At 43.5% G+C, this 9,615-nt stretch overlaps 1 protein-coding gene across 1 annotated transcript; it reads right to left on the bottom strand.

Moving 5' to 3' along the window:
• Nucleotides 1-2,821: 2,821 nt before the first annotated feature.
• LOC146333666 (vomeronasal type-2 receptor 26-like) lies at nucleotides 2,822-9,013 on the bottom strand. Its single transcript, XM_084825667.1, has 5 exons — nucleotides 8,855-9,013; nucleotides 7,662-8,504; nucleotides 6,683-6,892; nucleotides 5,310-5,436; nucleotides 2,822-3,726 (listed from the first exon to the last, which is right to left on the bottom strand). Exons 1-5 carry the CDS (start codon nucleotides 9,011-9,013, stop codon nucleotides 2,822-2,824), a joined length of 2,244 nt encoding a protein of 747 aa, XP_084681793.1.
• Nucleotides 9,014-9,615: the final 602 nt, after the last annotated feature.

The following is a 9,615-nucleotide window of genomic DNA, read 5'->3' on the forward strand; positions in this document are numbered from 1 at the left end:
CTCTTTTATTTTTTATAGATTAAGCATTTAAACAACAACCAAACACTGTACAATGAACCCATTGACAAGCAAAGGGCTGTCCCCACAGTTAGAGTACCTGCTTTGTATTCAGAAGGCCTCAAATTCAACCCCTAGCATTTCCAGGTAGGGTTTGGAAAGAACTCTGCCTGAAACCCTGGAGAGTCACTGCCAGTCAGCGTAGAGAATAGTCAGCTAGATGGACCAGTGGTCTGACATGGCAGAAGGCAGGTTCCAAGTTGGCCCATTATGTTTTGTTTTGCTTCCTTTACAGATCACTCATAGAAGAATGGCTAAGTCTTAAGTCATAAGTTAAGTTATACAGATAAGTTATATGCATAAGTTATACAGATAGAGAATGCTGGCCATGCTGGCAGGGAAGGATGGAAGTTGCAGTCCAACACCTCTGGAAGGTGCCAGGTGGGGAGGTGAGGTTGATGGGAGTTGTAGTCCAACACATCTGGAGGGTGCCAGGCTGGGGAACGCTGCTCCACATCATTGGTACTGGTGTGTGTGTGTGTGTGTGTGTGTGTGGAGAAGGAATGTTATTATTATGTGATATTACTATGCATTACTGGGGAGAATCAGCTGACAAATCAGTGGGATAATGCTATTACCATATGTAATTGCACCACAATGCCCTCACCCCATCTGTTTCTTTAAAAATGTAATTCCTGCCCTTTAGGGGGGAACATGAACTTGACCTGAGTCAACCCCCCTTTGTAAAATCCCATCAGGAAAAAAGAGGGGTGCTTCTCTACCTAATTCATGGCATTTTACAGGTGGTCCAGATGTCATCACCTTCATCTAGTACCTCTCCCATGTTTTCCCACTGCTGCTTCTGTGGGAAAACCACTAAGGGAGGAAAAGTTGTCAGAGCTTCACAATGCCTTCTAAATGTTAGCACTAAGCCCTCACGCTTAAGTACATTATCAGGCTTAAAGGGCCTTGCATAATCCTCCCTCAAGAGTCTCCCCTCAGAAATGTTTCTCCTCTCACAGCATGGAGGCTGGGACTTAGTCCACATTGCACCCTGACCCACCTGTTCTCGTTTTTTGGCGCTGGCTCTGAAAGATGCCAGTCTCAGGGTGGGTTCACATGTCACTTTAAGCCACGGTGGCTTATAAGCTACTCACAGTAGCTTAATTTGAAAAAAAAGCCCACTGTGCCTGTCACATGATCAAACAGCTTATTTTCTTCCCCACTCTCCCTCCCTTGCCCCTCCTGCTGCTCTTCTCACAAGGTGGAGAAGTGTGTGTGCATATGGGGGGGGGTGAATATGGAGGGGCCAGGATCTCTGGGGATGAATAAAAATGCATGCAAGTGCATAGGGAAGAGGGGAAAAGAAGAAGCTAAAACCTGTGAGAGGAGGAGGAAAGGGGGGGAAGGGTGGAAAAAAGTTACCTAGGCTTGGGGGAGGGAAAAATGGGGGACCTAGGGATGGGGGGGGGGCTTAAGAAGGAGAAAAAATGAAGGAGCCACAGCCTGTTTCACTGGTGATTCTGGGAGAGACAGGGAGTGTGGGTGATGTATCTGTTTTAGAGGAATTTATGTAGAGGTAATTTGGGTGTTCCATTGGAGCAGCAAAATATGGGTTCAAAGCAGTGGTTTTGTGTTTTAGGGCTCAGACCCTACCTCTTCCTTATACTCCGCCATGCATTAAAAATGTGGTTGTTCAGGCAGGCATTTGGGGTGGGTTAGGGTATTTTAGAAAATGTTTTTATTGTAGAATTTTATTGTTTTAAATGGTTTTATTATGTGCTTGTACATTGCCCAGAGTGGCTGGGTGACCAGCCAGATGGGTGATTAATAAATTAAATACATACATACATACATACTCGGGGTTTGGGGCAAGTTACTTCTATTTTAGCCTCACCTGTTTGCCTTCTGTGAAATAGGTCATTAGTTGCAGTAGTAAACATTCTTATTGTTCACACTCCCAGGGCGGACATGTTAGAATGCCCACAGCACTTCCTCAGAATTTCAAATGTGCCCACAGGGCCAAAATGGTGGAGGGATCCTGATCTATTTTGTGCTGGGCATCTAAATTCATAATGTGCTGATTCAGTAATTGCCATCTCTATTTGTTTTCCTAATTTTTTGAATCTTTTATATTGATAAATGATACCATTATAAGAGCTTTAAAAGCATCCAGTAATGTAGTAATATGATTAACACATGCTGCATTACTTCTAAAAGGCTGGAAATTTTATTCTGAATATTTTCATCGCATAGCTAATCTCCATGTCCCTTCTCCATTTTGCAACTCTGCATCCTTCCATTCAGCTGAAATTGGCTCATAATCAGAGATGGTTGGTTTCAATTCCTTTAAAAACTGTGGAATGATATTAATAACATGTTGAAATTAATTATTTAATTAATCACTTCTCCCTCTCTAAATCTACCAACTTCTGTTGATAATCTCAGTGCTTAACATAAGAAAAAAATGGAGATGGGAACTGTTCACAGGCTTACAATAAATGTTGTCAAATTACACAAATTATCAAATATCTATACTAATTTATGCATTCAAAAGTTGTGACTAATGATTACTTCCTAATTACTTTTCATATGCACATCAGAGAAGTTCACAGGATGTCCCGATCTTGGTTTTTAGAACTGCTTAGTCTTAAGTAAATACATCAGGCAAAAAAGAAATACACAGGATACAGGATATAGCCAGTTTTATTTTAAAAGGGAAAGGACAGGATCACATACATTCCTGTATAAACAAATGTGCTGGAAAATTGTGATTGATTGGCAGGCAAATGAATTAGTAGAAAATTTTTACCAAACCTAAGATTCACAGATGTTTTTTCCATATGAGATGGTCTTTGCAATTGAGGGTGGGTCTCAGTACAATAATGTAGCATTTGGGGAGAAAGATGCAACCCAGGAGACCAGCCCCAGAGGCCAAGATGGAGAAGATCTCCACCGCCACCATGGACTTCCCCTTGGTGCTCAGGTAGGTAGGCACAAAGGAGACCCAAACTCTGCAAAACACCAGCATGCTGAAGGTGATGAACTTGGCTTCGTTAAAGCTGTCTGGTAATTTCCTTGCTAGGAAAGCCACCACAAAACTAATAATGGAAAGGAAACCCATGTAACCCAGGACAATGTAAAACATGGTGACTGAGCCTTCATTACATTCTACTATGATCTCTCCACCCAGGGAATAAAAGTCCAAGTTTGGGAATGGGGAAAACGTCACCAGCCAGACAGTACAGATCACAGCTTGGATGAGGGGACAGGCCAGGACAATGGAGTTTGTCAGTTGCCTCCCCAAGAGTTTTCTTGCCATGTTTCCTGGCTTGGTGGCCATGAAGGCCAGAACCACCATGACAGTTTTGGCCAAAACAGAAGAAACAGCAACAGAGAAGGTGATGCCAAAAGCCCCTTGTCGGAGAAGACAGCTGAATTTCATGGGTTGACCCATAAACAGGAAGGAGCAGAGGAAGCAGAGCAGGAGGGAGGTGAGGAGGACATAGGTGAGGTCTCGGTTGTTGGCTTTGACTATTGGTGTGTCACGGTGTTTAATGAAGGTTGCCAGCACTAGAGATGTCATCAGAGAGAGGAAAAGTGCCAGAGAAGCTAAAACAAACCCCAGAGGCTCCTGATATGAAAGGAAGTGGATCTTCTTGGGGGTACAGTGGTCTTGGTTCTTGTTTGGGTGTTGATCTTCTGGGCACGGGGCACAGCGAACTCCATCTTGAAAGAATAGCAGCTATTGAAGTGTCTCAAACATGACACCAGTGTTCATTTTGAGGTGGCCAGTTCAGCCCATAACAAATGAGCAAACAAATGAAGCCCATTTTCTGTAGAATATTAGCTATCACCCCAGGATATGTACTGGTACAAAAGCTGTGGAACAGCTTATAGAAGACATGATAGTAAGAAAAGGCAATCTGTTTGGGAGTGGATTGAGATATCATACCATACCCTAATAGTTGCAAGGACTGCCAACTACCTAGTGAATTATCTCTGACATAACACAGATGTTCTTTTGATGATGGCCAGTTCAGCCCAAAAAGAAAGATGGAATTAGCCAATCTATAGCTTCTTGTACACCCAAGAGTACAACTATCCTTTGATTGCTCTTTCTTTCAGGTTTGGAAATTTTCAGAGTCTGAAAAGGTACAGATGACTTTAAAAACAAACAAACGTAACAGCCCCATGTACATAAACCATGTTGTGTGTGGCAGTGCATAGCTAGTCCAACTAAAATAGCTAAATAATAATAATAATAATAATAATAATAATAATAACAGCTAAAACAACTTCAAACATAGACTTGGATGGGTTAAATAACTGGCCACAACTGTCAGGTGCCTCAGGGGGGTGGGCGGTTAAGTGTGCTGCAAGGGGAGAAAAGACCGAATTCTGTAACGAGAAAATAAACCAAGATCTGCAGTGCTCTCTGAACGTACAAATAAATAAATATCTGTCATTTTCTTCAGATTATGAACACATCCACCCAGCCCTAGGAAAGGTGTTGGTGCAGAAGTTGAGGAACAGCTTACAGAAGGCACTATAGGAAAAAAAGGCTGTCTGTTTGGGATTGGGGTATTATGCACCAATTTTTACCTTGATCACTGTTCTCAGCCTTTAATTAAAACCTCCACAAATGCTTCAAGCCTGCCTGATGCCAAAAGCCTGATGCCAAAAGCCCCAGACTGAAGCTGGGATCATGGGGTTCAATCCAGATTTTGTCATAGATCTTAGAATAGATCCATTGAAATCAGAGTGGGACTTCTTAGTCATGACCAACTTAAGTCTCAAGCACTGGAAGACATGTAAAACTTGATCTCATGTATTATTTAATCTATTAATGTATTTGATGTTTAATTCATTCTTAGAGATTTGTATGTGATGTTATGAGATATTTATTAATCTATTTGATACTCAAATCATTCTTAGATGTCTATATGTGGTGTTATGCTGGGTGTTTTTGCTGAGTAACGAATATAATTGAATGTGTATATTGGGGGGAAAAAACACCAACAAAATCTGAGAGAAGTGCATATGAAAGAAAACCAGTCTAGATACTACTGGACTGGGGAGTTCTTGCACATAAGAGTCAATGATTTACTGATATCATCATCAACATCATTGAATATTTCCTCAAAAAATTGTGAATGCTTTGGAAAGAAGTAAAACTGCAGAGGTTTGCAAACCAAAACTGAATTTTATCCAGATGAAAAATGACAGGCTCTGTCCCTCATCCATGATCTTACCCCACTCTTTTCCTGGTACTTTCTACACTTTAATATGGCTTTCAACGTTTCAGCTACCTGTCTCATTAGAAAAGGTCCCTTCTGGACAATGAAGGCATTCGTAGCAGCAAATCGGCTTCCCCTCTGGAACTTTTCTCTGGTACCCTGGAGACCATCTCTCCACACACCTTGCTGAGGGTGTCTTCTAAAAGGGAAGAGAGAAAAAGCTGAGGTCACAGAAATTGCACTAAGCAGGAGTTGGAGTTGGCCAATGGAGGTTCTTGTTGCTTGGTGAACAGAATCAGCAAATTTGGAAGGCCAAAGTTATTCTGGGTATCTGCAGATATAGTAATAGAGGCTCATATAAATTTGTTTATCACTGAATCTCAGTACATGGGTATACTCAGAGCAGGGCCTCAGCTGATTATCCTGGACCTGAGTGGTAGAGTGCTGGGTCCCAGCTTAAATCCTTAGCATTTCCAGGTAGGGCTGGGCAAAAGTGCACACATTTGCGTGTATGCAAATATACCCATATACGCAAGATTACAGGCAAGCAAACGCCGCTAACCTTGCCTATATGGCCTATTCACAGCCCCATATTATGTACCAGCAAATATGTGCATTTTTGTGATCACCATTTTTTTCCAAAAGATGCAGTTGCAAAGCTTGACGACAACATCCAGGTGAGCGCGCGCAGGGGACAAGGTCTCGGTGAGCATGGCTCAGGTGTGCAGGCAGGTGGGGTTCCATGAGATTTCCAAGGAATTGGGTGCCTGCCTGCCCCATCGCTATTTTGTAATGACTGACATTTCTGCACCATCTGCAGGGACAGCAGCACCACGTAGGATGCATGCAGTAATCTAACCAAGAGGTTACCAGGGCATGGATCACTGAAGCCAAGCTGCTTTTATCCAGGTAGGGTAAATGGCATTCCATGCCACAGAAGACACTTGCGCCTCTCATGACAAAGTTGGATCTACAAGCACTCCCAAGCTATGAACTTGAAACGTTAGCAAGAGTGCAACCCCTTCCAGAACAAATTGAACACCACTCACCTGGATAGATGAACCACCTACCAGTAGTACTTCCATTTTCTCTGGATTGACTTTCCGTGTATTAGCCCTCATCCAGTTCTGTTATCAAGAGCTTCAGCTATTGGGTGGTATAGAAATGAAATGAAATGAATAACAGCAGCCAGGCCTTGGGTTTGAATAAAGGGCTGATTAAATAGGAACAAAGGATACGAACGCCAGATCAATTCCCAGCCCTACTGGGAGATTCCAGGGACTGAACCTGGGACCTTTTCCATGCACAGCAAGTGCTTTACCACAGGGCAGCATCCCCTCCTGGACTCAACAGGCCTTTGGTTCTATCATCTTCTGTTTTCAAGGGGCAGAACTGCAAGATTCTTTAGTCCTCCCCTGACCCCAGACCATTCACTTCAGCCGCACCTCTGTAGCCCACACAATCACACTGGAGTTAATGGTGAAATCTTGGCCTGGGAGAGCCCCTGGATCCACTCCTCCTACTTTCCGTGGATCAAAAGACCCATTTGGAAAAAAGTTCCAGTTGAGGATATCATATCTCTTGCTATTTTCAGTGAAAGAGACTTCATCCCCAGCGCTGTTGTTAAACCGGACATTCGCCAAAGAGGCAAGAACCTGAAATGCAAGAGATGCTTAGAAACAGGGTGGCTGGTTGTGACTGTGAATGGGGTCTGGGGCCTTCTAAAATGCTTCCATGAAGTAAGGAGATTGTATTCTTCTGTTCTCCATTGTTTACTTTAAAGCCTAAGATCCTTCTTCATTGGGCAAAAACTGTTAACAGAAGCAAGTCCAGTGATTCTGACTTTTGTTAGCTGGTTTCTATTTTCTGCATATATTATATATATTAACCACTAAGGCTGTGGTGGCTTAGTGGTTAAGATGCTGAATTGCAGACCGGAAGGTCGGCAGGACAGCAGTTCGAGACCCGAGTGCCGCGTGACGGAGTGAGCTCCCGTCTTCAGTCCCAGATCCTGCCAACCTAGCAGTTCGAAAGCATGAAATTGCAAGTAGATAAATAGGTACCGCTTCGGTGGGAAAGGTGTTCAGTCATGCCGGCCACATGACCACGGAAGCGTCTTCGGACAGCGCTGGCTCTTTGGCTTAGAAATGGAGATGAGCACCACACCCTAGAGTCGGACTCGACTGGTTGGGGACACCTTTACCACCTTTTCTATTTTCTGCAGCACACCCTCACATATTTGGATGGCAGCTGGAGGGTGTTGGCTCATACCAGCAAAGAGACAGACATATCCATGGGGATCTGTCTTAGGATCTTTAGAATGGACTAACAGACCTTATCCCAGAGTCACCCTTTGCTTCTAGGCTCAGATCAACCCAACAAGGCAATCCCTTTAAGAGAGCCAAATTGGAAAGAGGATGTTACCTGCCATGGCTGGATGTTAATAAATCTCTTGCCATTCCCCTTGACTGTATATTTCAGCCCCAACATGTACATGGCATGTAACGCATGTGCCACGGAATAGACAGCGTTGTAGATGTTGTAGCTGTGACTGGTCATGCTCATTTCGGACGTGGATGCCGGCAGATCCTCCAGCTTCTCTTCCCCTGTACAGTTTACCTTTTTGTTTTGAGAAGCTCGACCTGATTTTAGAAACTGACAGTCAAACGCATCGGCCCACCAGCTCTGCAGAAAAATGTCTCCTCGTGGTTGGAATGGATCTAAAGCCGAAAGAAAATGCTTGAATTCTGGTACGTCCTTTCTGTGGAGTCTGAAATGCAAAGCGCCGTGGAAAGGTTCCTGGCACTGGTGGCCAAAGTGGGACCCCATTGCAGCAACCTCACAATGGGATGTCAGGATCCAAACCTTCTGTAATGAGGTGTTGGTCTTTGGGTGATGACGGCGCAACATGCTTCTCAATCGTAATACAGTTCTTGAGTTCCCAAAGAGAATCATAACTAGGGACTCATGCCAAGGTCCAGAAATATAAATGAGTATTTTTGCCAACATAGTGCGTGCATTTGCTGACTCCAGCATTTCCGTGAAGGCCACACAGATATCCTTCTGCTGGAGCATCAGTGTCAGCGTCTGGATGAAATTTTCACCTTCATCATCATTTGGAGCCAGAAGCCCAATCCAGTTCCACTGGAAATGCAGGAGCAGCTGAATTAAGCCAACATACTGAGGAATTTCATCGGGATTAATCCGGTAGAAAGAAGAAAACAGGGTCTTCTCTCTTTGCATAGGGTCAAACAAGCCATAGCCGAGCTAAAGGAAGGAATTTCCAGAGGGTTAGTCGTGTTAGCCTGCTGTAGCAAAACCAAGGTGGAATTTTGCGGCGCTTTAAAGATTAACACATCTTTGATGGCATAAATCTTTTGAGGACTCCTACAGACCACTTCATCAGATGAATGAGTTGTTATCCCATGTTAGTCTACTGTGTCCAGGAGGAGCAGGGGCGGACCCTCAGAGATCTTTGTGGCACTTTAAAGACTAACACATTTTATTATGGTGTAGGTTTGGACTACAGCCCACTTCAGAGGCCTAAAGTGTTATATTAAAGGAAGATGTTCTTTTAAAAATGGATTTCTAAATGTAAACTGAAGTGTGGTTCTCACAGTGTGGTTTTCCAGGGCTGCCACGGAGGAAACTCTGACATAATTTCTCAGCATTGCAATGAAGTGGCCTTTGTGAGTATATTCAAGAAGTGTTACTTGGGGACCTTTTGACTGTAGGGCGCCTTCTGAAATACCACTGAAGTACCTCATAAGGTACATGGGTCAAACCAGTTCCATTTCATGCAGAAGTCTGTGTCATCAGATGCATGAAGCGTTATCCTAAAAGAAGATGCTAATTTTTTTAATGGATTTCTTAATGTAAGCTGAAACTCTATAATGACTTCCAGGCTATCACCCCAAAACTCAGGGCTACCACAAAAGTAACCCCAACACATTTGGCCAAAACAAATACATTTGAATAAACTGAGCACTGACAGTTTTATACAGTTTTTATAGTGTGTGTGTGTGTGTGTGTGTGTGTGTGTGCGTGCGCACGCTGGGGGGAAGGGGGCTTCACCTAATCTCCAGATGAGTAGTTGTGTTAGTCAGTTGCAACAAGAACAGCGAGGAATCTTTTGGCATCTTGTTAGTTGGTGAATGTTTAGGGTCTCACAGGGCATTTTGTTGTGTCCCCCAATCAAAAACCTTTATATAAAAGACCAAATGCGTCACGCAACAGCCTCCCAAGATTCCTCATTCCTGACTATCACCAATGTTACTGACAAAGGTGGAAGGCCATTTACTTTTGCTATCCAGAATTGTGGCAAAACAGTGGCACTACACGTCCATTGTATTGTTTTCAGAGACTGGCCTCTCCGTGT

The sequence above is a fragment of the Heloderma suspectum genome, chromosome Z (assembly GCF_057233095.1).
Source record: "Heloderma suspectum isolate Gila_16-S chromosome Z, 16-S_ref, whole genome shotgun sequence".
Taxonomy (NCBI): Eukaryota; Metazoa; Chordata; class Lepidosauria; order Squamata; family Helodermatidae; genus Heloderma; species Heloderma suspectum.

Coding starts and splice junctions, on each gene's coding strand:
- LOC146333666 (XM_084825667.1), bottom strand. CDS start 9,013: ATGTACCTTATGAGGTACTTCAGTGGTATTTCAGAAGGCGCCCTACAG. Junction 8,505..8,854: donor CAGCCCTGGAAAACCACACT/GTGAGAACCACA, acceptor TCCTTCCTTTAG/CTCGGCTATGGCTTGTTTGA. Junction 5,437..6,682: donor TGATTGTGTGGGCTACAGAG/GTGCGGCTGAAG, acceptor CTTCCCTTTTAG/AAGACACCCTCAGCAAGGTG.